This window comes from Gamsiella multidivaricata (genome assembly GCF_025024155.1).
Source record: "Gamsiella multidivaricata strain RSA 2152 chromosome Unknown BC939scaffold_12, whole genome shotgun sequence".
In the NCBI taxonomy this organism is placed as follows: Eukaryota; Fungi; Mortierellomycota; class Mortierellomycetes; order Mortierellales; family Mortierellaceae; genus Gamsiella; species Gamsiella multidivaricata.
Genome location: NW_026251720.1, coordinates 255,194 through 279,651, shown reverse-complemented (window position 1 = coordinate 279,651; position 24,458 = coordinate 255,194). Strand labels below are relative to the sequence as shown.

Below are 24,458 nucleotides of genomic sequence, written 5' to 3'. Positions count from 1 at the left end.
GTCAATGATGAAGTCAAGGCAGCAAACATGATGAAGGAATGCTTAGATTCTATGTTAAGCGCGGGGTACGACACCAGTATTTTCGGGTTGGTTGTACAAGGTAAAATTAAGAGCGCCAACCAACTGATCTGAAACATGAATAGGATAGATCTGAACAGGGGCAACAAGAGTCAAATGGGCAAGGAGTGATGTTCATCTTCCGTGTGGAACCGAACTCTGGCAATTCTGAGCAAACAGTGCCAAGGCGTCGGCGCCCGACAAACAAAAGAGGTAACCCTTCACTCGAACTCGAAGAAGCACCAACCGCGCAAGCACCCAAAGGGAACGCTGCGGGCACCCCAGCAAAGCCGGCGAAAAAAAAGTCGAAGCCGAGGATTAGAGGACCCAGAGGACCAAAAACGACGGCAAGGACAGTTTATCAGCAGCCCAGATGCGATCAGTAGCCCAATTGCCGACCAGAATCGACTATGACTGATCAGGAGCTAACCGAGGCGCGAAAGACCTCAGCGAACGAGGTACTGAAATCAATCATAGAGATGAAGGACCCATCGTCCACCGTACGACAGTATCAGACGCGTTTATCCAAGTGGAAGGTACGCGTTAGCCCATTTTTCTTTTATCTTTGAGGCATAGTCTACTTTCCTCTAAATACAATATCAAAATCAATATTGAGTTAACAGGGTGCGAGGACAGACACTTAACCATGCCGATGTTTACTTTCCTCAGCGCGTCTTTGGTGCTGGCAGCTGCATGTCGGCCCCTCGCGTTGCAAACACCGAGGCAACCTCAAGGCTCTGGTCGAAAATAGCGCCATAGATGGAAGGGAGGGCGTTTATGCCTGAAATATCGTCCGTAGAAATGTGCTGAACGTGCAATAAACCTCCTGGTTTATGGTATTATGTCGCCAAAATATAAGATAATCTGCGCGAACATTGCGCTTGTTGTCCAAATGAACTTTCTCGAGCGTTGTATGCCAGGTTATTCGCGTCTGCATGCTGATAATTCTGAAGATCAGCAAATTTTAATCGACTGTGCTGGTGTCATCTTTCTGCGACAAATATCTCACCTCCCTGGCAGAATTCACCCACGCTGGCATAGATTCATCGTTAATCCAGCTCCTCTCGATATAACGCATGTTGGCTCTTGAACTCGTCCCATAACTCGAGCAGTCTCTCCTTGGACTCTGCGCGAACCTTGTTCTTACTTGACCATGTGACGTCTACATTTCGGCCCCTGCTGGGCGCGGTTGTATTCTTTTTTACAACCGAGCAGATCATCAACTACAACAGCACAACTGGACGCGATTGATGATGGATCACCTCGGACACAGCCAAGGCAATGGAGTATATGCCATCAGTACATCATATGCGTCAAATGGATACAGATACGGCATCGGGAGTGGAAGCGGACGAAGTAGCCATAACGGAGGCATTTCATACCCGTATGCGAACTCACGCAGGACGATCACGCCATCGCAGGCTAGCCTGCCCTACTTACCGGCATTGCAGCGATGTGTCACCACTCTGGAGATGTCAGTTCAGTCGGTAGGACACTAAAATTCATTTCTGCAACGTACCTTAGGGGCGTTATACCTCTGTGCTTGCGTTCACAAAAAATCTCACACAAGAATCCTGCCTTTCAATAGCTGAAGTCATCTGTATCGGTCCTGGACGAGGCAACAAATGGATGCCCACGGCTCAAAACGATCACATCCCACACCAAGGTAATGCTCCTACAACATATAGGGATAGGAGCTTCGGAATTATATAAATGCTTCCGTTGCAGTCAAGCTCATCACGGATTTTCCTTCTGGTATTCTACAGCAATTCGAATTGATGTCTGAGCAGGATATTGCGGATGCACGGATCGAAGTAAGCAAGGAGGTGGAACCTCAGCTCTTCAGTCTAACAGAGAAGGCGGTCAAGATTGTCCTAAATCATGAAGGAGAAGAATACCAGCTCATGGAGAGGGTCCGGATCGAAACTGAGAGACATAAGATGCGTATTGAACGACAGAAGGCTGCCAAATCAGGAATCTCAAAGATCAAGAGATTGCAATCATTGACGCGACGGAAAGAAGAACACAGCAGAAGTCAAACAGAACTGGATGAGGTTTTGGATCAGAAACGCGAAGAGGTCAACCAATTGTACGATCAGTTCAATTCCACGGGCAAAGCAGGTTCCGTGAAACGGCTGAGACGAAATCCCACCAATGTAAGAACATGATATAAGGATCGCAATATCAGCGTCGCTTGACGCGCGCCTCCGTTGGACGATCTCTGATCCCGTTTTCTTTCATTTTAGGAATCTCGTGAGCTCAGGATGAAGATCGAGGAGCGTAGGAAGGAGATTGCAAGAAGGAATCAAAGAGTCCTAGAGAATCAGCAGAAGATCGACGACAAGCAGCGATCTCTCAACGAACTCCGGTCAAAAGCAGAATCCTGGAGCAGAAGCAACCCCTCAGGCCAGGATAACTTTGAGCCCAGTATGTTGCTTTGCTCACTTATCTACTCGGTGGTGAGGAACCCTTAGTCCCGCTCTGTTACCTTTGGTATTTATCAAACTTTTTACCCCTCTTTCTCTGCCTTTTAGGTCCAATATGGACGATGTATTCGGAGCATCACGGCTACTTGGAGCAAGTATGGCCAGCTGGATTCCATGTAGATCCTCGTGACCAGGATGCATACAAAGATGCATTCTCCCGCCTCACCGCATCCTACCTTCGGGAGCTGGAGTCACGACAAGCAAAGGTGAAGCATTGTGTCTTTGAAGCAGCAGTTCGCCAAACAGCAATTGGCGATATAGCATCGACGATTTTATGTTGGATATGAATACTGAACATTGACGTTTTATTGACATCTGTAGACGGACAAGGAACTCGGCAGGCTGACAGAAGCGAAGACAAGAAAGCTGGCGCAAATGCGAAATCTGTGCAGACAGCTGTTCCCTGGCGACAGTATCGGATTGACCATGGTCAGGGTACTAGAATTGCTCGTAGAGAGTCCTCAGAGTGAGATCTACCACAAAGACCTAGTGCAGGTACGGCATGCTTTGATTTTTTTTTCTTCAGGATCTTGCCTTCATGGTCTGTTCGCTAACGTTACTTTTTTTTTACCGTTCTTCGCAACCCGGTTTTTTTAGAACGCGTTTCCACCAGAAGAGGAGCGGAGGCATAATTTAGGACGCGTTGTGGCTATCCTAAAGCAAGTCGGTGTCATTGAACTGGTTCTGGAATCTCGTGTAGAAGAGCTAGGTGAGGATGCCCAGGACGGTGAGCCCAGACGGTCCGAGGAACAACTCGTGTTACGGATCAAGTTCGAGGACCCTAATTGAGACTCATCCATCGCGCTCTAATTACCCTTGCGTCGTGTATTGTAATAGTAAATAGTAAATAATAAAATACCCCCCCCCCCCCCCCCATTTGTCCCGCATCTTTTACTCTTGCACATGCGACTGCTGTGTTTCGTGGTTATTCATTGAAAACACCTTTTTTTGTCAAACAGCACTGCCTTCACCACCAATCCCACACAATTAAGGTTCACCGAAAATCCAAAAATGGCACAACAGCACAGCGGTGTGGCACAGACCATCGCAAGTGACGCGACAGCAAAAAGTGTTAGCACAGCAGGCATGACTTGGAGGCGACTCGACCCCACCTTTGTGCTGTTGATCATCCATAGAATCTAATGGATACTCTGCTAGTATAAAATTCGCCTTCATGCAGTGCTACCTGCAGATAGCCGTGCTATTACGAATATTTATAGGTCGTTGACGCATGGATAAAAGTACCCGGTACTAGTTCAGAATCCTTAAAATACTTGTCGTCGTATTCCTAGCCCTCCCCTCAGAGTTACACTGCAATTGTGTTTTCGCCAGAAGCCTAGTTTGAGGCTTGAAATAAAATGACATCCAAAAGACACGAATAGAAAGGACATGTTCTTAGCCTGTTCGACATAATGAAGTCAGTTCTCGAGCTAAACTAGGTGCCAGCTTCCATCTTTACATCATGATGGCTATCTATTTCTTCCTGACACTCAACTTGATGCTGAATGCCCTTATTGCCCTTATAAACGTCGCCTTCATAACCGGGAAGACTTCGTCCTTCGATTCAAACTTGTCATCGACAGGATTGTTCCGTCCGCTCACGAAGTAATACGTGGCCAAAGGCGCCTGGGCAAAGCCTTGCGGATAATCGGATACTCTGACTCTTTCTTCGTCGCCCTTGTCGTCTTCTGAAGTATTGACCCACAGAAGATGCAAGAACGCGCGTGCGAGTGCCAAAATAGTCCCTGCAAAGATGATGAAGAAGATCTTAATCTTTTTCACAACGCTCACGATAATAGCGATAATGCTGCATGCGCTCTTTATAATGCATAATTCGAACAACTAAGTGAGTAACAAAATATGGAGATGCGCAATGTTAGATACCGCACTGCACAGAAAAAATCACTGCATCTAAGTTGAGGAGCATTATCAAATGTTAGTAAATGGGTAACATTGCAAAGCTGACTTGGGTCCGTTATTATTAGAAGAATAGCTCAGGTTTCATTTGGCTCTGATGGTCCGCGGATGGCTTGTTGGATATGGTAGACATCGGTAATCTGTAGCACCTTAGTTAGTCCTTTCAAAAGAATGATATCTAGAAAGAGAATCAAGCAATAGTGAGCGATAGATATCTAAAATTGATGGCATGAACGTGGATGCTACGTTCGCGACATTACCTTAGCTCTCTGCGCTTGCAAAACCATACGAGACTGGGTGAAACTCGACGTGGAAAGCTTCCAGGCACGACTCACGGGGCTGTGTTTCTCTGCATCCTTGTCGAATATCACTCGCCACTCTTAGGAGCAACCAATCATAATGGTCATCGATCCAGATCCCCATGGGTACTTTGACACGAGGGAAGCTAGCTTTTGATTCCTCTTGCTATTTGAGCGCCTCGATCTCTGCAGAAAAAAATTCTATTATAATTTCTCGAGAATCCCTGGGCTGAAATAAAGTATAGATGAGCGATAGAAACCACTTGGCTACAAATAAAATAAATGGGACAACCTCGTTCCTAAAGCGCTCTGTGAACCAGAAACAGAGGCACATGAAACAACCGTATCGAGGTGCACCAGGGAGATGGTCCAGGCAGCATGGCAGGCGCCGTACTTTGGGCCGACAGTATCAAATATTTGTCCCACCTATTCGGAGAGCACAATGACGGGTATATCGATTTTCAAGCAAGTGGGCGATACTTGAGCGCATACGAAGTTGATCCAGGGCTTGTGACATACCTTGAAGGAAGTACATTGGCCCTTTTGACCTTAGTGCATACAAAGACATTTATCGAAAGCGGTTGAATGGTATCATTCATACCCATGAAGAAGGTTCCTGAGCGAAAAATTCTCGTCGCACTACATTTTTAGGGGCCGAGTTAGATACTGAGACAGCAGATTGCTCATCTGGCGCTGTTACATCATCGTCGGATACATCGATATTGCGTAGGTCTCTCGCGTGCTTTTTGTTCTTGTTTCCTTCAGCCGGCCTGTGTATAATATGGGGGAAGTTGGCTGGGAAAGATAGATGTCTTCGGCGCATAAAAGGAGAATGTGGCCCTTCATGGAATATCGTGGTCACTTTAGAGTCGAGGGGAGGGACAGGCGCATTTGTGCATGACCGGGGCAACTTAAAGCTCGTTTCCCTGTGGTAAATGAGCCCTCTTTGGATATGGTCCTTCGGAAGGATTTTAATCCACCAGTTCTACTCACTCCCTTTGGAGCAAAATCATTTCGCTTCTTCAGGCGTTTGCCGATCCAATTCATCAGATCATCAGGAAGCTGCTTAGCTTAATGAAGGCCGTCTAGAATAGCTAAGGATCTTTAAACAAATACGTGGTGCTGTAGACTTTTGACGCGGTCAACGGCAATTGAACCGTGCGTGAGACTCTATTCCAAAAATTAGACTTTTCTATCCAACAAACACCTTCTAATTCACCACCAGCATTCTATCTCGTTATCCTCCCACTTCGATCTACTCAGCTTTGGCACGTCGACCCTCTCTACCCGCTGTCTCTTCGCATAGGGTTGACGCGTCAGCTACACGGAGATACTGTTAAGCTGATTATATGCGCTGTGCGCCTGTCTCAGTCCAATGCGTCTTGTTCAGCTATGGTGCACATCGTGGGCCAGCTATTGCTCATGATATATGGTTGTCATCCTTGTTTCGAACGCAGTTGGAGGCAAGAGCTGAGATGAAAATTTTCTGGGCAAGATGTGATGTCCTGGCTTCAACTTTTTCCTGGTAGGAAAGGCGAGGACTTTTGGTCCGGATTGAATGTGTTCAATGTCTTCTTCATGTGCTGTACACTTGAGGTCTCCTGCGGCCAACCCCTAATGGCGGTATACTCAAAGAGCTGGTTGTAGGCCTACAGCAACAAAGCTGCGCTATCATTTTTGCCATCAAGTGTCGGCAGCTGCTTTCACCTCGTTTGGTTGGCGAGGCTGTAACATCGGAGCCCATAGATCCGGGGACCCCCTGATAAGGTTCCTTCGCTGCAAAATGAGACCGGCCTTGGTGTCAATCGGCGCTTAAAAATATTGTGACACGGATCGGTAGCATGTTCTATCGAATGGGCGCATATATCGCCGAAAGGCTGTGCGCTGGAAAGAGAGAGCCTTTGAGTTGCTGCAACTGTCTTCAGCACCATGGCACTCTGTCGCCGGCCTCTTGTAAGGACCAGCCTGGTGCCTCTTTACGTATCCCCGGACTAGCTGGTGCTGTCTTTATCCTTATCCTGTTTACACCACATCCAACCGTCGACAAGGCCTTTTTTTCCTCCGCAGTACATAGTCGATCCTTCGTTCCCCTCTTCTTTTGGCCCCTGAGTCTCCTTTTCTGGTGTTCGTCTGACAGGCTACAGCAGCATCCCAGCACCTCAACAAATACACACACACCATCATCGCCGTCATCGCCAGCAGCAGCAACAGCAGCAGCAACAACAGCAGCAACAGCAGCAAGAAAAGATGAGCAACTTGGTCTCTTTTTTTCGACCTCTCTTCCGGCTGTGACTCTTGGCACCCCGCTGCCATTTCTTTCTTTTGTGTTCTAATCCTTCGTCCTTTTTTCTTTATTCCTCCATGCATAAAATCACAGACACAAACACAAACTTGCTGCACCCTTACACACTCTCATTGTCACCATCGTCCTCCTTCTCCTTCCGTGCAACGCAACAAACAAACCGTGCCTCGTGGGCAGCGCGCCTTGGGAAATCCCTGTGTCCCTCTACCCCTGCCCCCCGCTTCCCTCTTTTTCCACCCACTCCTCTCCTTTCGTCCTGTACATGCACACTCTCGCTACTTCATGTCCCTCCGCTCGCACTTTTGACACTCTTCATACTGCAAAACCACTCTTTGCTCACTGTACATTATCATCATGCATTCTTCTCATATAAAGGTCAGTTTACGCTTCGTCAATTGCTCGGTCTTCCTTTGGTTGTATCCATGTCTTTTAACATAGTGTTTACCCGCATGTTCCTGGACTGTCTCTGCACACTTCCACTGCACACTTCCACTGCCTACTTCCGCTGCACGCTTCAATAGCCATCCAGCAGTGGCAGCAGCTCCAGCCATCCCAACAGTAGCAGCAGCAGGACCAGCAATAGCAACAGCAACGACGCCGAGGCCGACCCACGGTCGGTGCCGGCTCGTCTCTCAGCAGGCATGATGCCCTACTTTATACCCCCTCAACCTCAAGCAGCCCAGCGCCATTCAAGCGACGATTCACACTCGCCCTTCGACCCAACGCTGATGACGCCGCCAATGTCACCAACAGAGAGTAGTTTCGGCTTCGAGTCAAGTTCAACGATCGAGGGTCGATTCTCAGCCTTGCCCCCATCGTCAAATCCCCAAGCATTCACTCCGTTCGATCAAAAGTCTCCCTGGACACCAGTGACCAACTCCTCCGTACACGGATCACTTTCTTCCTCTACTTCGACGACACCACTGTCAGTCTCTGGGTCTACCACGGGTGTCTCTCCTCGACCTCTATCTTTCAATTGGGAGCAATATGACGGCTTTGAGGACGATGAAGACCAGGACGATCAGGACTCTAATAATGAGGCTGAAGGCGATACGCAGAACCAAAGGAGCATGACATCCAAAGCCCCGTATCATCGCCAATTCGAGGGCCATCATTCGACGGTGCGACGCCGCCCGTACTTAGGAAGGGAACCCTCCGAGGAAAGATACGATTCCCTTCGCCATGGAATTGGACTGGGCGTATCGGACATGAGCGAGGAGCTGGCCAAAGCTCGATCAAAAATGAGTCGGGCCAGTCGGGCCATGAAGAGCATGGAGCAGGAGCTCGAAGCTATGCAAATGAGCATCGGTATGGGTCCCAGCTGCTCGATATTATTTTTATTTCAGCACGAGGTTCTGCTCTGCTTACTTATTGTATCGCTTATGCCTTATCTTTCTAGACCAAAGCAAGGTATCGAGTGCTTCAACTAGGTCAGCGATCGAGGAGAACTTTTGGCGGCTCGAATGCTTGGCTCTAACTATCGAGAAAGACAGACAGGACACGAACAAGCGGCTCCAAGCACTCGGGAGAGAAAGTAACGAGGTATGATGCTATTCCAGATCTGGCAATCTTATGAATTGGTTTGCGCAGCCACGGGTGCCCTTGATCCGTGTCTTCCGCATAAACTAACCGCGGCACTCCTCCGACTACATAGGCGCTCGAAACAGTGACAAACTGGGAGGTCCGGATTGATTGGCTGGAGAAGCGGATTGATAATACATCCGAATATGTATCCGAATTGGTGCTATCGGAGCAAGAGTGCATGTCCTTCATCAGGATGATCATCCAGCAGAACCAGCGATACGCCATACCTGCCATTTCAAGGGCTACAGAACGCAACATTAAACTGCTAGCACCACCTAGGTTGAGGGAGATTGCGCATCCAGGTCATCGATCAGATACCGTTCCCCAGAGCTACGGAAGGCAGCCAGCATCCGCACCGCCAGTAATAACAGCGCAGCAGCAATCACAGCCACCACTGCAGCCCCAGCCATCGGTTCGACATATCCCAATTACTTGGCTGCTGGATCCCATTATGCCCCCCAAACCGCCTGAAATTTTGATTGCTCAGGATCAGACAGAGGATGAGCAGGAGGACAACTCTTTAACATCGACCTCAGCGCAAAGAGCAACAATTGACCCACCGGCAGAGGTCTGGAGGGATTTTTCGCGGCTCACTATGGCGTTTGAGACCGGTCAGGCACGAACACCGTTTTCGCCTTTTCAGCGATCAAGGTCTCGCAGCGCTGGTCCCGGCTCATTAATGTCAACATCGGGTCTGGTCAATGGCGGCAGCATCAGTCCAAGCAACAGTAGCAGCAATAACAGCAGCAATAGGACCGGCAACAGCAGTATTTTCAAGACGGCAATGGCACGTCGACCACAAGTTGAGAATCTGTCACCGATGCCGAAGATTCTGCCCGCAGTAGTCGCTAACAACAAACTACCGGGGATCAAGCGTCGCAGCCAAAATTTATCGCACCTGCCTGTGCATTCATGGCTGCAGTTCCAGTTCAATAAGACAATGACTACGCCAGGAGCACTTGCTCAGCCAGGAGGGACCAAGAAGAAGACGAACGTACTGGGATTCAAGCCAATTACGATCTTTCAGACCACTGTGTAAATAAAGTTTATTCTCGACCTAGTGACCATGGAGTTATTTCAGCGAATGGAGAATGCGCCCTGAAGACGTTGTTCCAGCCCTTTCTGTACTCATCTTTACTCTGCCGTCATCACCTGTTGCGCATTCTTCTTTTCTCTCTTCCGCTCTCCTCACTCTCTCTCATCACCACGTCCCACTCCCTCTATAACAAAAAGCTGCCATTCACACCGACGCCATGGAAGACAGATCCCCTTTTCTGGTTCAATCCAACGGAGACAGCAGCCGAGCGAGCCTGCATGACCCCGACCACCTCGACCTGAGCTCCTACAACAACAATCACAACAACAGCGCCATCCTGGGAGCCCCGAACAACCAGCGCCACTACCGTCGCAACTCCTTCACCTTCACTCCCCTGTTCGGACGCGACGACTCTGGGGTGTACGAGGGATCGAGCGAGAAGTATATCAACGACCCCATCCATGTAAGCAAAGCGCATGAATTATGTCATATTCTCTGCTCTTCTGCCAAACATCCATTACGCCCACCAGAAAAAGCGTATTCAAAAAGCGCCACCAATTTCTACATCTCCATCTTGGGCTCTCTTATCGTTCTTCACTCTGAGGGCCCACACAGTCTCCAGTCATGGTACATACTGACGCCGTTCTTTCTTTCTCCATCCACCCAATGTAAACTATAGGGGCATGTGCTACTGAATAACGATTGTCTTAGTTTTATCGACACACCGCAGTTCCAAAGACTTCGAGATCTCAAGCGTATGTTGTTTTCCTGGCCTCCATCAGAATGAAGGGCTGCAAAGATATTCGATATCTGACTATATCCCTTTCTGCTATTACAACTTTCTTCTGGACACGTAGAGTTGGGATCTGCGTACTATGTGTTCCCTGGTGCCACACATAACCGCTTCGAGGTAACAGCTGTGGTCTGCAATACGGACGCAACGCCCACAGAAACCAACAGGATGCTGACCCTACCATGTCTTGCACATATTGTAGCATTCAATAGGAACATCACATCTTGCAGGAGAGCTCGTCGAGAGGTTCCGCGACACTCAACCAGAACTCGAGATTAGCGAGAGCGATGTTAAATGCGTGCGACTGGCAGGACTCTGTCACGATCTTGGTATGAGCGATATATCTGCCATATAAAGGCCGCGATCACTTATGAAATGAAACGTGGAGTCCATCAACTGAACGTGTCCATTTTGATTTCATGCAATAACAGGCCATGGTCCATTCAGCCATGTTTTTGACAACGAATTCATTCCACGAGCCATCCCAGGATCAACCTGGACACATGAGCAAGGTTCGGAGATGATGCTCGAGTACCTGGTGGATGATAATGCCGTGGACATTGATCGGGAGGAAATCAACTTTATAAAGGATCTCATTATGGGCGAGAGACGATATAATACGCAGTAGGTGCTAAGTGCGAAATTTGTTATCTAAGGAGTGGGATATCATGCAATTTTTTCCTCAATTAACTTGATCCTTGCTCTAGGCGCCATGCATTCTTATTTGATATCGTCTCCAACAAGCGAAACTCTCTGGATGTGGACAAGTACGACTATTTGCAGCGTGATTGCTACAATGTCGGGATCAAATCTTCGATCGACTGCTCCCGACTTATGAAGATGTCGAGGGTCATTGACGATCAGATCTGCTGGCACCACAAGGAGGTCTACAACCTGTACGAGCTGTATCATACGCGCTTCAGCCTATTCAAGAGAGTCTACACGCACCGAGTAGGCAAGGCAATCGAGTACATGTTGACGGACGCTCTTCTGGCCGCGGACAAAGTAATGGGGATTTCATCTGCCATTTTCAATGGCGAGGATTATCTTCATCTGACAGACGATATTGTGCGACAGATCGAGCGATCTAGAGAACCTGTGAGTTTTCGAAATATTTCTTGTGCATCAGATCCAAAAGTACACTCTACATTTGCTGCAGCTCAACTGACGTTCCGTTCTTTCCGTAGGGCTTGGAGGAATCAAGGGCCATCATAAAGCGGATCCGCACACGCAGCTTGTACAAATTTGTGGACGAGCTATTGATTCCTCGAGAAAAGTTGGGGCGTTTGACGAAAGTATGGATACCATGTCTTCTCTGTAGAAAGATGCGATTCTTTTTCACCGTCCAATGCTAACCACGCTTCACTTTCTTTTAGCAAAATGTGAATGCGGTAGAGATCGTGTCGTGCCAGGGACCAAACGACCATCTAAAAGAAGAAGATGTCATTGTCGAGTTCTTGAAGAACAACTACGCGATGAAAGATCAGAATCCAGTCGACGGCATCAAGTTCTTTTCCAAGAACAACCACGCAGGTATGTACACCCTTCGTCCTCATATTGTGTTCCAGTTAAAGGCAGTGCCTCTAACGCATTTTATGCTTGGCGTTGATTCTAGTTTCCTACCATATCCCCAAGGAAAAGGTCTCTAGTCTTATCCCCAGTGAGTTTCAGGAAAATATCATCCGAGTGTTTGCCAGAGACCCGTCCAAGGTCAGGGCTGTGCACGAAGCTTTCCGTCGCCTGATGTCCAGATTTTATCGCACAAGTGATGGATCAAGCAACTTGCCTCCGTCCTCAACGTCTCCTTATTATGACTCAAGGAACACAACCCCTGAGAGAGTAAACAGCACGGCTCCGTTGGCCTGGTTACAATCCCGACAGGCATCGCCTACACGTAACAAGGGCGGCAGTGGTGGCAGCTTCAAAAGGCGCGACCGCAGCCATAGCCCTTCATCGAATCGACGGATAAAAACGAGTGGGCTAAGATCCCTTGGCGATGGTGTCGTGGATATCTCAGACAGCGAGGATTGAGAGGGGAAAGAGAGAGAGCGAGAGCTAGCCTGAGTTCTTCTCTCACGGATCACTGCTGCCACTGGCCACGCAACTCGGATTTTGGTAATCGCTCGCCTGTTTGTTTGTTTTTTTGCACTTCAGCACATTCTTACAGCGAGTGGGTTAGATTAACTCTCTCCACTCCAACGCTCATTCTCGTTTTTTTTTTTTGATATCGAATGACCGAAATGCGTGCATTTGCCAGTGAGTAAAAAAAGGCCTCGATATGTTGTCACCTTGAGTCTTGTGCAATTGCATCGTATTGCTGTTTTTATTTGTTGCTGGGCTGGGTCGTATGCTCGCTGTAGGTGGCGTGTGTCTATGTCGTCTACTCTTTCGACTGGGTTTACTCCTGGCGCTTGTACTCAACAGTCTCTCCACGGGCCTCCATCCTTGCCTTGGCCTCCTTCATAGCCCAGTTTTGCATGTTTGTATCGGGCTTGTAGTAGATGAGGGCGGCTCCAGCGGCCATGGAACCCATGAATCCGTAAAGGAAAATACCCTCCCAGTCCTCCTTGACGCGCTTGGCACCTGGGGGGAGGGGCTAGATGGGATGTTGAAGACGAGAGACAGAGGAACGTGTTGAGATGATAAGGCAATGATGTTTGTATGAGATGACGAGTCTAAAAAGAAACCAGGCACCGGTGCGCAAGATGTCTGGCGTTCCCGGTCGCTGGTGATACACATGCTGGTGTATCCGTCTACGTTTCTGAGTGCCCAGGCTTCCAATGATATCCTGTCCGGCGCTTGTTGACGGTGTAATTGAGTGAATAAGATCTCAAGGTCAAGTGCGAGTACATGTCCATTGGCATCCAGTGTTGTCAAAGTCCATGATGATAAATAACTATTCCATCAAAGTCGTCCTGTAAAATAGTCTCTGTTCCTGTCATGATTCCAGCTAATCCGAAGGTTCCTTGCCGACGGAAAAGTAAATCCCGGAAGGAAGCTATACCTTCTCGCCGAAGAGGTATCCCGTGGGCTGATTGTATCCCTCGGCGTGGCCGCCTCCACGACGGAGCTGAACAGCTCTACGGAAGGGCGTGCGGGTGAAAGAACGAATGATGGCGCTGGACATGGTTTGAGGAATGGAGGAGGAGGGCGGGATGTGATGGATGTTGGAGTGTGAATCCGTCTTTGCAACACATTGAGAGTGGGTCCCGAAACTGTGGCTTGGGGAAACGAGGAAAAGCGCGTTTATTATTTTGGAGGCAACCCTCCAAATCGCTTTTTTTTTTTTTTTTGTTCACCCTTTACCATCCCCGACCTTTCGACATCACTTCACAACTCGACTCGGCACCCTGCACCTTTGCTTGGAACGAACTGCAACAGGAGAATACCATTTTCAACTCTTCTAAACCGTTCTCCCAGCATCATGAGCGACAAAGTGAACCAGTTCGACGACATTTATCTCGGTCTAGCCCCCGAGCTGGGACTGCTTCGTTTAGCGCAGAGTGGTCTCGGTTGGAAGGCTCGCAACGGCGAGGGCATCTTCACCGTTAGAGATGCGGATCTCAAGAGGACCATCTGGCTTCGCGCCGCGCGTAATTTCCAGCTTCGCATTCAGCTGCGCGACGGCAGAATCGTCAAGTTTGATGGTTTCCAGCGTGATGTAAGTCAAGTCTTTCGCAGGGAGGTCAAACATCGACAGTCAGGACCTATTGTTCTGGCACATATTGTGCGCAGCCGACATTCCCATTCTGATAGTCGTATTGACTTTTCGCTGCACGGCTGTTTAGGATTTCGAAAAGCTGAAGGATATTATCAAGGCGAACTATGGACTGCAACTGGAAACAAAGGAAATGAGCGTCAAGGGCTGGAACTGGGGAGAGACCGATTTCTCAAGTATGTGGTCGACTTTGGCGTTCTTTTTGTATTTATTCCGTGCGAGAACCTAGGATCCGCAGTAAAATGCTCACCGATCCATTTTTGGCACTTTACATTCTTGATGATAACGATCTAGATGGCAACCTTGTGTTTAGTGTCCAGAACAAGGATATGTTCGAAGTACCGCTCAATGAGGTCACCAACACATCGCTCACGGCCAAGCACGAGGTCATGATTGAGCTTGGTGGCCCTGATAGCGAGGGTAGCGCACAAAAGGATAGAAGGCGCAAGGGAGACCAGCTGGTTGAGATGCGATTCTATGTTCCAGGAACCAAAGCTCAGGAAGGCGAAGGCGAGGAGGAGAGCGCAGCCAATGTAAGGAGTCGCAGGTGTAGTCGAGCATGCAATTTGTTGCTGCTTTCCTTGCCCAGAAAAAGTGCTGACTTTATTCTTGTTTTCTTTGATTCGCGCTTTTAGATTTTCTATAACTTGATCAAAAACGAAGCCGATATTGGAGATGCTGCACCGGGCGACGGCATTGTCTTGTTCTCGGATACATTGTGCTTGACCCCACGTGGTCGTTACGACATCGACATGTTCCCGACCTTCCTGCGCCTTCGTGGAAAGACGACTGACTATAAGATTGCATACACCAGCATCATTAAATTGTTCTTGTTGCCGAAGCCAGATGATGTGCACGTCCTGTTCGTCATTGGTTTGGATCCCCCATTGCGCCAGGGTCAGACTCGGTATCCATTCTTGGTCTTCCAGTTCGTGAGGGAGGAGGAGACGGATGTGACGCTCAATCTGGACGAGGAAACGATCGCAACAAAGTACGAGGGCAAGCTGGAGAGGAAGTATGAGACGAGGACATATGAGGTCGTGAGCACACTCTTCAAGGCCCTGACAGGACGCCGAGTCACCATCCCCTCAGAGTTCTTCAAGAGTTACCACAATCAGTCTGCGATCAAGTGCTCGATGAAGGCGAACGAAGGTGTACTCTACCCACTCGACAAATCCTTCTTGTTCATCCCCAAGCCGCCAACGTTCATTCCTCACTCAGAGATCGGATCTGTTACATTCTCGCGTGTCGGTGGTGGAGCCGCTTCGGCTTCGAGGACGTTTGATCTGAAGTTCAACATGAAGAGTGGCGTTGATTATTCGTTCTCAAGCATCAACCGTGAGGAATATGCGAACTTGAACGAGTTTTTGCAGAACAAGAAGATCAAGACAAAGTCAATGGAGGACGAGTCCACAGGACGCTATGTCGAGATGGTGGGCGAGAGCGATTCGGAAGAAGATACTGGCAAGCGCAAGAGGAAATCCGCTATTCAGGACTATGGCGGAGATGATGATGAAGGCGAATCGAGTCGTAAGTTGCCCTCCACAAGTCAGACCCTACAAATGCTCCATTGTTTCTGATACTAACTTTTTTTTTTGTATCCGCATCCTGTGTATCATGTATCAAATAGCCGACGAGGACTTTGTTGCAGACGAGAGCGAGAGTGATGTGGCAGAGGAGTTTGACGAGAATGTCAGTGACTCTGGCTCAAACGCTTCGGACGCTTCAGATGACGGCGGTGACCAGGAAGCTGATAGACCTGCCAAGAAACCCAAAAAGTAGTCATGAGAGAACGCTCTTCTGAGTGTTTTCTTCTAGATCTCATGAATAAATAATTTACTCCGCACCGTTGCTTTTGATACATTTTGTCTGACCACCATAGTTTAAAGAAAATGATGATGGAAAAAGATATGTTTTATGTTTTTTAAGTTTTTACACAATGTCCAGCCTAACAAAGAAAGAAGGAAAGCAAGAAGTTGATCGTTAGCAAGCAAGATCATACGAAACAGAGGATACACAGTCCATAAACCACGGCGAAATGGATCGAATACATACTTTGCCTTGAGCTTCACAACGAGGGCCCACTCCTCCTTACTCAAGTCGTTGCGGAAGGACTCTTTCAAGATGTTGATCGACTCGCGCGAGATCATCGAGTAAAACTCAGACTGTTCGTTGAAATGCCTTCCGAAGGTCTTTGCGTTTTCATAGACAGCGCATTCGATCTTGATGGCAATTCCTCCTCCAGAATTACCCTTCCTGACGGTATCGACCTGCTTATGGTTCTGCTCCATCGACGTGATCTTTCCAAGATACACAATCTCCTTGGCCTTGGTCTCAGGATCGACGTTGATGACACAGAGAGGTGTTCCCTGCTTCATCACACCCTCAACGACATCGACACCAATAATGATAGGGTCCTTCTTGTTGAAAATAGCGCCAGTGACCATCTTGAGGATACAGGGGAAAACGGCTGAGGGTGCCTGGTCCTTGCGACGCTCCTCTGTCAACTGCTTGTGATAGGCCGTGAACTGATCGAACAAGTGGTAAATAATATCGGCCTTGAAGATCCTAATGCCCATCTCCTCTGCCATCTGCTCCGCCTCCTTATCGACTTTGACATCGAAACACAGCAGACACGCCAATTCCTTGGACTTTTCCAACATTGTACTGGCACGCATGATGTCCTTCTTGTGGACAGGTCCGATGTTGATGCCCGAGACCGGAATCTTGGACACGCGCAAGAACTCGAGCAAGGCCTCAAGGGAACCTAGGGTCGAGGCCTGCACGCAAACACCGTTTCCAGACTTGTCGATCGATGTCAACAGCGTCTTGAGATCGCTCATAACCTCATCCTTCAGCTCGTCCTCGTCATCATCAGGTCCGACGACGAGCAGACGCGAGCCTGCAATGGCCTTTTCCAGGTCTGGTGCAGAAATCTTGATACCGAGGGAGGCCTTGACCTCCTTGTGATGGACATATGCAGACTTGACACGCAGTTCTCTCAAGGGTTGGGGCGTCAGCAATGCACGAATGTTCGTTGCAATGGCTCCATTGAGACCGCAGACAACAATGCGGTCACCTTCCTTGAGAACACCGTTCGAGAGGACGACATCGATCGTAGTTCCGAGACCCTCAATGACCTTGACTTCCAAAACTGTACACTCGAGCTCGGAAATGTACATCAGACGTTCACTCATACGGGTCTGGGTCAACTCGACCAACAGCATGATCATATCAGGGATACCCTCTCCAGTGTGAGCAGAGGTTGGGACTAGCGAAACGTATTTTCCCAGATTCTTGTTGTCGTAGTACAACGTCGCGTTCAATCCGTTCTCCTGGAAGGCAGTAATGACGGCGTCCTTACGGGTCTCGAACTCGCGCTGGACAGCGACAGACTGCTTCGACAAGGAATCGACGAACGAGTTATCGGGGATGGCCTTCCACCCAAAGAGACGATCGACCTTGTTCAAGGCGACGATGAAGGGCGTCTTCTTGTCGCGGAGCAACTTAAGCGACTCGAGGGTCTGGGGCTCGAGACCGTGCATGATATCGACGACCAAAATAGCGATGTTACAGAGCGAAGAACCACGCGTACGCAAATTCGTGAAGGACTCGTGTCCGGGCGTGTCGATGACCAACAAACCCGGCAACTTGTATTCCCTGGTTCCGTCCTTGTTCAAAACAGCAGTTTTGGCCTTTATGGTCTCCAGAGGGAAATAGGTCGCTCCGATTTGCTGAGTAATACCTCCAGCTTCACCCTCCTGAACGTTCGTCTGACGAATCTTGTCCAGCAGCTTGGTCTTTCCTGTGTCGACGTGCCCCAAAATACAGCAAATAGGCGAACGCAAATCATCCTTGGATCGGGCAGCCATAGCGGCAGCAATGCGGGCCTGCCTGCGCTCTCGTGCCTGCTCCTTGCGGATACGCTCAGCCTTGGCGGTCGAAGACTCCTGCTCATCCGAATCGGAGTCGTCGGAATCAGAGTAGTCGGAAGAATCGTCAGAATCCGAGCCCGAGTCCGAGTCCGAGTCCGATTCGGAAGAGGAGTCTGAAGAGGATTCGGACTGGGCCTGCTTCTTAGGTGGTGGACCCTTCTTGTTGGCGGAGGCGGGGGCATTCTTCGCGTTCTTGCCAGGGGCAGCCTTCGCCGGAGCAGCCTTGGCAGGTGCGGCCTTTGCGGGTGTAGTCTTGGTGGGAGCGGGGGCTGCTTTGGCCGCAGCCTTGGGTTTCTTTTCCTTTTCTTCATCGCTGCTTTGATCCCAGCTATCCTTGACATCACCTTCCTCCTCGCTTGCCTGGTCCCAGCTCTCTTTGACGCCATCCTTGTCCTCCTTGGTATCGATCTGTTCTGCAGCAGCCTCCCAGTCATCAGCCTCATCCTCGTCATCGTCCTTTTCGGAGGCTGCGGCAGATGCCGGTGTGACAACCTCAACAGATGCGGAAGCAATCTTGGGCGAAGATGGTGGTGGTGTTTGAGTTTGCTGCGGTCCCTTCTTCTTCTTGCTGCCATAGACGACCTTCTTCTTCTTTTCCGCGGCTTCGCTAGCGCTCTTCTCGAGGCCCTCGACAATGACACCAGACTCTAGTAGCTGCTGCTTGCGCAAGGCAGCCCTGGCCTGAGCCTCCTTCTGAGCCTTCGTCAAGAGTGTACCCTCTTTACGCTTCTGTTCGAGCTTCGCCTTCTCTTTCTCTTTCTTCTTAGCCTTTAATGCGGCCTTGGCGGCCTCCTCCTCTTCGATCTTGCGCAGCCTCTCCTCCTCCTTGCGTTGTTCCTCTTCGGCGATGCGGCGCAATTCTTCCTCCTCTGCCTTTTGCTTTTCGAGCATTGCCTAGATAATCACAGAGCGTAGAAAAGTGTTTCCAAATCAATATTGAGAAGGATAAAGCGTGCCGATAAATGAACGTTGAGATGAACAGGATACATCCTGTTGTGCTGCGTACCTTGAGAGCACCCAGACCAGCGGGTCCCTTCTTCTTGGGCTTGACCTCCTCCTTGGGTGCAGCGGCCTTCTTTTTCTTTTTCTTGTTCTTGGATTTTGATCCCCCAGCAGCGTCATCGTCATCTTCATCCTCGTCGTTGTCGTCCTGAGCAGCAGCAGGCGAGGTAGGGGTAGGGGCAGATTCGGATGCCTTTGCCTCGACCTTCTTGGGTTCCTCCTTGACAGGTGCAGGGTTCTCCTTCTTGGCCTTTTCCGCCGCAAGACGCTTCTTTTCCTTTTCCTTCTCCTTCTTCTCACGCTCCTTCTCCTTCTTGGTCTTGATCCTGATAACAGGTTCATCATCGTTGTCCTCGTCAAGGGGAGCAGGATCGGGAGAGGCCTCCTTTGCGGGCTGCTTTTTCTTGGAAGCCTTGGCGACCATACTCATCAGACCACCCTCCTCATCTTCATCCTCATTGAGGACGTGGGCAGGGATTTCTGCCTCGGGTTCAGGAGCGCCGCTGGTCACTCCGAGGACCTCCTGGTCCTGCTCGAACTCATTGTCCCTGTTTTTGAAGAGTAAGTGCAGTAAGAGGGATTATCAGTCGTTGATTCCAATGTCTTTGAGAGCAATAAAAGGTATCTCTGGAGTGGAAAAGAAAGATGTGTATGTCGAAAGAGGGTTTGCTCGCGTGCCGCAGTCAGTTCGTCCTGCCTCTCCATGTCAGAATCGAACGAGAGCAGTTTGCTGATCCGATTCTCAAGCAAGATTCGAATGTAAGGTGGGGTTGGGGGAAGGGGGAGCGAGGGTGAGGGGATTTACCAGTAGTCGTCCTGCTTTTTCTTCTTGTTTCCCTTCTTTGGCGGCATTGCGACTGCGTTGTGATGTCTTGACGGGAAGGTAAAAGAGAGAGGTGTCTGATTCTCGACGCAGGGCGATCGCTTTATAAAAAACAGGAGGTGGGTAAGGAAAAAAAAAAAAAAAAAGGATAAGCCACGGGGTAGAGTCCTAAGTAGACCAAGTTGCACTTGCGCAGAGTGAAGAGGGACCCATTCCAAACGAAGAGGAAGGGCCAGATATGCCATCCTGTCGACGATACTGATACGTGCGATGGCTAGCAAGCCAAGGGACGCAACATGCGTACTTAAGCCTGACGAAAGCAGCGTAGGAACCACCGTGCGAAAGCGAAGGTGGGGTTTCAATGGCTCTCCCCTGCTCTCCACAGCTCCGTTCAAGCCCAAGGAGTGACTGCACCAATGTTTATGCCGCTCGATTGGGAAGCGCGTTTCAAAGCATTTTGTTTGTTGCCACCACGAGAGGAGGACGCGCCCAGCCAACCTGCTTCTCTTTGCTAAACCAGCTCCCATTCTACCACATTCACATTCTCCATGGCTCTCTGGGTAGACAAGCACAGGCCAAGCAGCCTTGACAAACTCGACTACCATTCAGATCTCTCGACACATCTCAAGAAGCTGGTAAAGGAATTCATAGGAATCTGCTCTTTTTGGAACGCTGGCGCCACTAAAATACACAACCACCAGAATAATGATCTTTAACAAGGACCATATGGATCTGTCGATAGTGTGCGTCAGGAGACTTTCCTCATATGCTCGTATTTGGTCCTCCAGGAGCTGGCAAGAAGACCCGCATTGTTGCCATCCTGCGCGAGCTGTTCGGACCAGGTTCAGAAAAGGTACGCAAGGAAACAAGCATAGCATTTGTAGACCAGGCACCTGTTGAATGCCTCACAGCATACAGTCCAGTCGAACTCACCTCTCTATACTTCAATTTCTTTCGGGAACCCGACAGATCAAGATCGATCAGCGCATTTTTGAGACGCCTTCAAAGAGAAAGTTGGAGTTGAACGTTGTATCGAGCAACTATCATCTGGAGGTCAACCCAAGGTATGACCAAGCACATCTCAAGAACTAGAAATTCAATGTCCAATTCCATTAATACTTCGCCCCAACTAAACTTGTCTCTGCCCATTGCTTCTCAATCTCCGTAGTGATGTCGGAAACTATGATAGGGTTGTGATCCAGGATCTGCTTAAGGAAGTCGCACAAACACAGCAAGTCGACGCCTCGGCTCAAAAGCGGTTCAAAGTCGTCGTCATCCATGAAGCCGATCTCTTGACCAGGGACGCACAGGCCGGTCTTCGTCGAACCATGGAGAAATACATGGGCAACCTACGTATCATCATGTGCTGCAACACCACTTCAAAGATCATCTCACCCATCCAATCCCGCTGTCTGCTTGTCCGTGTCGGTGCACCCACAGTTCCGGAGGTCTGTAAGGTCCTGCACAAGGTCGTCAAGAAGGAGCACTGTGGACCCTTGCCGGAGAACTTGGCCTTGAAGCTGGCAGAGGACTCGGGACGGAATCTTAGGAGGGCTCTGTTAATGCTCGAGACCGCTAAAGTACAATGGTGAGTGAATCTAGCCCTGGTTTTCGATTGCTGAATACGTGTACTCGATGATTTATAGAATCTGGGGCAATTCTTGGTATTCAACGTGTTTTTTTTTTTTTTTTTTTTTTTTTTTTTTTGGTTACCATTGCTGCTGAATAGCCACCCGTTCAAGGATAGCCAAGAAATCCCTCGCATGGATTGGGAAGATTTTATCCGTCAAGTTATGGTCACCATTCTCAGAGCACAGAGTCCCGAGCAGTACGTTCCATCATGCTGTTTGTCCTTAATATTGCCATGTCGCCATATTCCTATATTTATTAACACGGCATTGCTATGACTCAAGGTTGCAGACTGTTCGTGGCATGTTTTACGAACTCATCAACCACTGCATCGATCCTACGACCATTTTGAAGGTACCAGGCAGCACTTTAGCATTGAGATTCAGGAAATACCTATCGCTTCTATAATGGTTCTATGGACTGACACGTCCTCTTGCTGTACATTTTATCGACGGATTTAGACGCTGGCGAGAGAGTTGATCGAGAAGGTGGACGTAAACGATCTCAAGATGCGATTTGCTCAAGAAGCCGCCTTTTACGAGCACAGGTTGCGTACAGGACAAAAGGCCATATTTCATCTGGAGGCCTTCGTGGCCAAGATTATGAGCGTCTACAAGAGGTAAGCAATCGTCTTGATTGAACAACCCTGTCAAGCTGGTTATTTCTGACGGCTCTTCTGTTTTATTAACATCCTTTATATACTTCCACTATTTACTATTAGGCATCAAATGTCGATGGATATGTGAAAGCGCCGCCATCCTCAGCTCTATCCTAATTCCGCTCCTTCGCTGTCTCTCTATTGGTGTACAAAATAAAATCTATATCGGTAATTTCATTTAGAATAACCCATTCGAATTCGTAGGGACGATATGAAACTACAAGACTCGATGGGATAGGCATCCCGGCTCACAACAACCAATGAAGTAGTCTGACAGCAGAGATGTAACTGATAAACCTGATAAAACTGTAAGAGGCATTCAGGTCAAGAGAAAATAGAATTTAAAAGAGAAATACGCCCAGTTCTATCTGCGTGCAAACAGTGAAGGTAAACCTAGTGTGGACAGGGCTTAGTGCTCTGGTATGAACCTGGCAAGAAGGAACGCATATAGCCTATTTATGATACTAATATGGCGCTAACTCTAGTAAATATACGACAGAGTATACAAAATGTAGGTTGACACGCTGGTAATCCCTCAGTCTGGATTGCATATTTGCAATACTGGCGACGGCGCGGTGGTATCTGAGGCTGGGAAGACTGGAACTGAGACTTCTGAGACTGGGGAAGGAATACTCGGCAGTGGTGGTTCAACAAAAATGGAAGTAACCACATTTTCGTCCAGCACGCCGGTTCCCCAGATAATCGAGCTTGAGGCTGATGTGCTATTGTAGGTTCATCAGACTCAATGGGGCCACGTTCGACAATTCCTTGATCGTCTTAATCCTTCGGCCATACATCGTCTGGTGCTTCGACGCGCCCGCCGTAGTCGATCGTGGATTTTCACTCATGAGTTAGTGAAACAGTTCCATTACTATGACAGACCAAAGTCGACAACAATGGAACAAAGTATGCACCAGGTGGTCTTGAAGTCGAAGAACTGTCATGTGGAGTTCTAACAATTTTTTTTCTCGCTGCCATTAGCTTTTATCTGCAATAGGAGATGTGTGAGAGGCAGGAATCGCTTCAGTCACTTATTGGACCAAAGAATGCGGGGTCTTCTTGTGTTGCACGGATCAGAATGCTGTCGCACACGGTTGCACCAATATAAACAGACTAACGGCGTACGAACTAATGTAGAACGTGAAACTATTAGCTAAATGCATCGAGCTGTGGCTAAATGAAGCTCAGGGAGGAAAACCGAGGAGGCGAGGAAAGTGTGTGGGAGGTGTGGACCATGAAATAATTACAAAGTGAGAAAAGGCTTGATGATGGAGGGTGTGGGAATGGGGTGCGTGGAAATAGTCATCAGGCACGGTCCCCTCCCTCAAGCAAACTCTATGTGCATTAAGCATGCCATAATCTAATCCCACCGCAATACCAATGCATTTGTCTTGTTGAATGGATGTTTATGGAATGTTTAAGGTTTGTTGAATATTTTTTATCGGAATCTGATTGGATTATAGGCATTCAACAAGCGTTCAACACGCGTTCAACCACGCGTTCAACAAGGAATAAATATGCTGTACCTTTCTAAACAACGATAAACATGTTTAATTCAGGGACAGGGGCGGAAAAATTGACGCTAAGGAGTTCAACTGCATGACGCCTCGTTTGCCTTTCAACGCTGATCTTCAACTTTCTCTTTTACTCTCGCTCCTTCTCTCCATGCCTCCCGAACGCCTCAACCCTGAGCCCCGGCGCCCCCAAAGCGTCCGCAAAAGGGCCATCGATGTAGTGGAGGGAATCATCCGCAAAGAACTTGCTCTTTTTTTGACCTGCATTCCACGCCCAACTCTCCTGCCACCCAAACTCAAGACAGTCCTTCTTGTTCACGAACAACTAACCTCAAAACGCTACATCTACCCCAACCCTACAATTGCCCGCCCCAGAGTGCAGTTTATCGCGATGAACGGCTATCAAATCCCTCTCCTATCGACTTCAAGCAACCCCCCCCCCCCCCGCGTTACTCCTGAACAATTCAATTTTATCGTCAGTCAAATCGACCAGCGCCCAGTTTTTCTCAGTGGAGGCACGAAACCACAACGAGATGTCATCATGCAATTGAAGGTTACGTTCCATCGCCTCGGACACAACGGCTCTATGGCTTCGTATCGGGTTCTTTCGTCAACGTTGGATGTCTCCGAAGGGTTGGTTCAACGATACACAAGACGATACATCACCGCCCTGAACGCCCTAAAGGCCAAGTTCGTTCAGCGGGC

The 24,458-nt window shown here is 48.8% G+C and overlaps 8 protein-coding genes across 8 annotated transcripts; 5 read left to right on the top strand and 3 right to left on the bottom strand.

Moving 5' to 3' along the window:
* Positions 1-1,074: 1,074 nt before the first annotated feature.
* Positions 1,075-3,402, top strand: BC939DRAFT_490568 (Spc19-domain-containing protein). The gene is made up of 7 exons (XM_051559457.1): positions 1,075-1,544; positions 1,646-1,723; positions 1,824-2,213; positions 2,304-2,484; positions 2,592-2,749; positions 2,865-3,038; positions 3,141-3,402. Exons 1-7 carry the CDS (start codon positions 1,308-1,310, stop codon positions 3,330-3,332), a joined length of 1,410 nt encoding a protein of 469 aa, XP_051415315.1. The 5' UTR covers positions 1,075-1,307; the 3' UTR covers positions 3,333-3,402.
* A 3,025-nt stretch (positions 3,403-6,427) lies between these two features.
* On the bottom strand, positions 6,428-7,046 carry BC939DRAFT_442373 (uncharacterized protein). The gene is given in 2 exon segments (XM_051554378.1): positions 6,428-6,818; positions 6,830-7,046. 2 exon segments carry the CDS (start codon positions 6,950-6,952, stop codon positions 6,681-6,683), a joined length of 261 nt encoding a protein of 86 aa, XP_051415314.1. The 5' UTR covers positions 6,953-7,046; the 3' UTR covers positions 6,428-6,680.
* On the top strand, positions 6,935-8,736 carry BC939DRAFT_442372 (uncharacterized protein). Its single transcript, XM_051554377.1, has 2 exons — positions 6,935-7,436; positions 7,583-8,736. The coding sequence occupies exons 1-2, from the start codon at positions 7,416-7,418 to the stop codon at positions 8,489-8,491; spliced, it is 930 nt and encodes a 309-aa protein (XP_051415313.1). The 5' UTR covers positions 6,935-7,415; the 3' UTR covers positions 8,492-8,736.
* Positions 8,737-9,898: 1,162 nt separating this feature from the next.
* BC939DRAFT_500407 (uncharacterized protein) lies at positions 9,899-12,505 on the top strand (the record flags this gene model as incomplete). The annotated part of the gene is made up of 9 exons (XM_051560044.1): positions 9,899-10,144; positions 10,361-10,436; positions 10,539-10,591; positions 10,677-10,803; positions 10,906-11,098; positions 11,182-11,572; positions 11,662-11,769; positions 11,851-12,007; positions 12,090-12,505. 9 exons carry the CDS (start codon positions 9,899-9,901, stop codon positions 12,503-12,505), a joined length of 1,767 nt encoding a protein of 588 aa, XP_051415312.1.
* A 367-nt stretch (positions 12,506-12,872) lies between these two features.
* On the bottom strand, positions 12,873-13,601 carry BC939DRAFT_393868 (ESSS subunit of NADH:ubiquinone oxidoreductase-domain-containing protein; the record flags this gene model as incomplete). The annotated part of the gene is made up of 2 exons (XM_051552118.1): positions 12,873-13,070; positions 13,479-13,601. 2 exons carry the CDS (start codon positions 13,599-13,601, stop codon positions 12,873-12,875), a joined length of 321 nt encoding a protein of 106 aa, XP_051415311.1.
* A 166-nt stretch (positions 13,602-13,767) lies between these two features.
* Positions 13,768-16,052, top strand: BC939DRAFT_407901 (FACT complex subunit pob-3). The gene is made up of 5 exons (XM_051552877.1): positions 13,768-14,135; positions 14,263-14,368; positions 14,487-14,725; positions 14,828-15,722; positions 15,823-16,052. The coding sequence occupies exons 1-5, from the start codon at positions 13,899-13,901 to the stop codon at positions 15,972-15,974; spliced, it is 1,629 nt and encodes a 542-aa protein (XP_051415310.1). The 5' UTR covers positions 13,768-13,898; the 3' UTR covers positions 15,975-16,052.
* A 72-nt stretch (positions 16,053-16,124) lies between these two features.
* Positions 16,125-19,981, bottom strand: BC939DRAFT_500404 (uncharacterized protein; the record flags this gene model as incomplete). The annotated part of the gene is made up of 4 exons (XM_051560043.1): positions 16,125-16,140; positions 16,248-19,021; positions 19,134-19,677; positions 19,935-19,981. 4 exons carry the CDS (start codon positions 19,979-19,981, stop codon positions 16,125-16,127), a joined length of 3,381 nt encoding a protein of 1,126 aa, XP_051415309.1.
* Positions 19,982-20,500: 519 nt separating this feature from the next.
* Positions 20,501-22,327, top strand: BC939DRAFT_500403 (P-loop containing nucleoside triphosphate hydrolase protein; the record flags this gene model as incomplete). Its single annotated transcript, XM_051560042.1, has 8 exons — positions 20,501-20,587; positions 20,695-20,805; positions 20,922-21,016; positions 21,121-21,540; positions 21,682-21,780; positions 21,866-21,935; positions 22,043-22,200; positions 22,303-22,327. 8 exons carry the CDS (start codon positions 20,501-20,503, stop codon positions 22,325-22,327), a joined length of 1,065 nt encoding a protein of 354 aa, XP_051415308.1.
* Between the last annotated feature and the right edge of the window lie 2,131 nt (positions 22,328-24,458).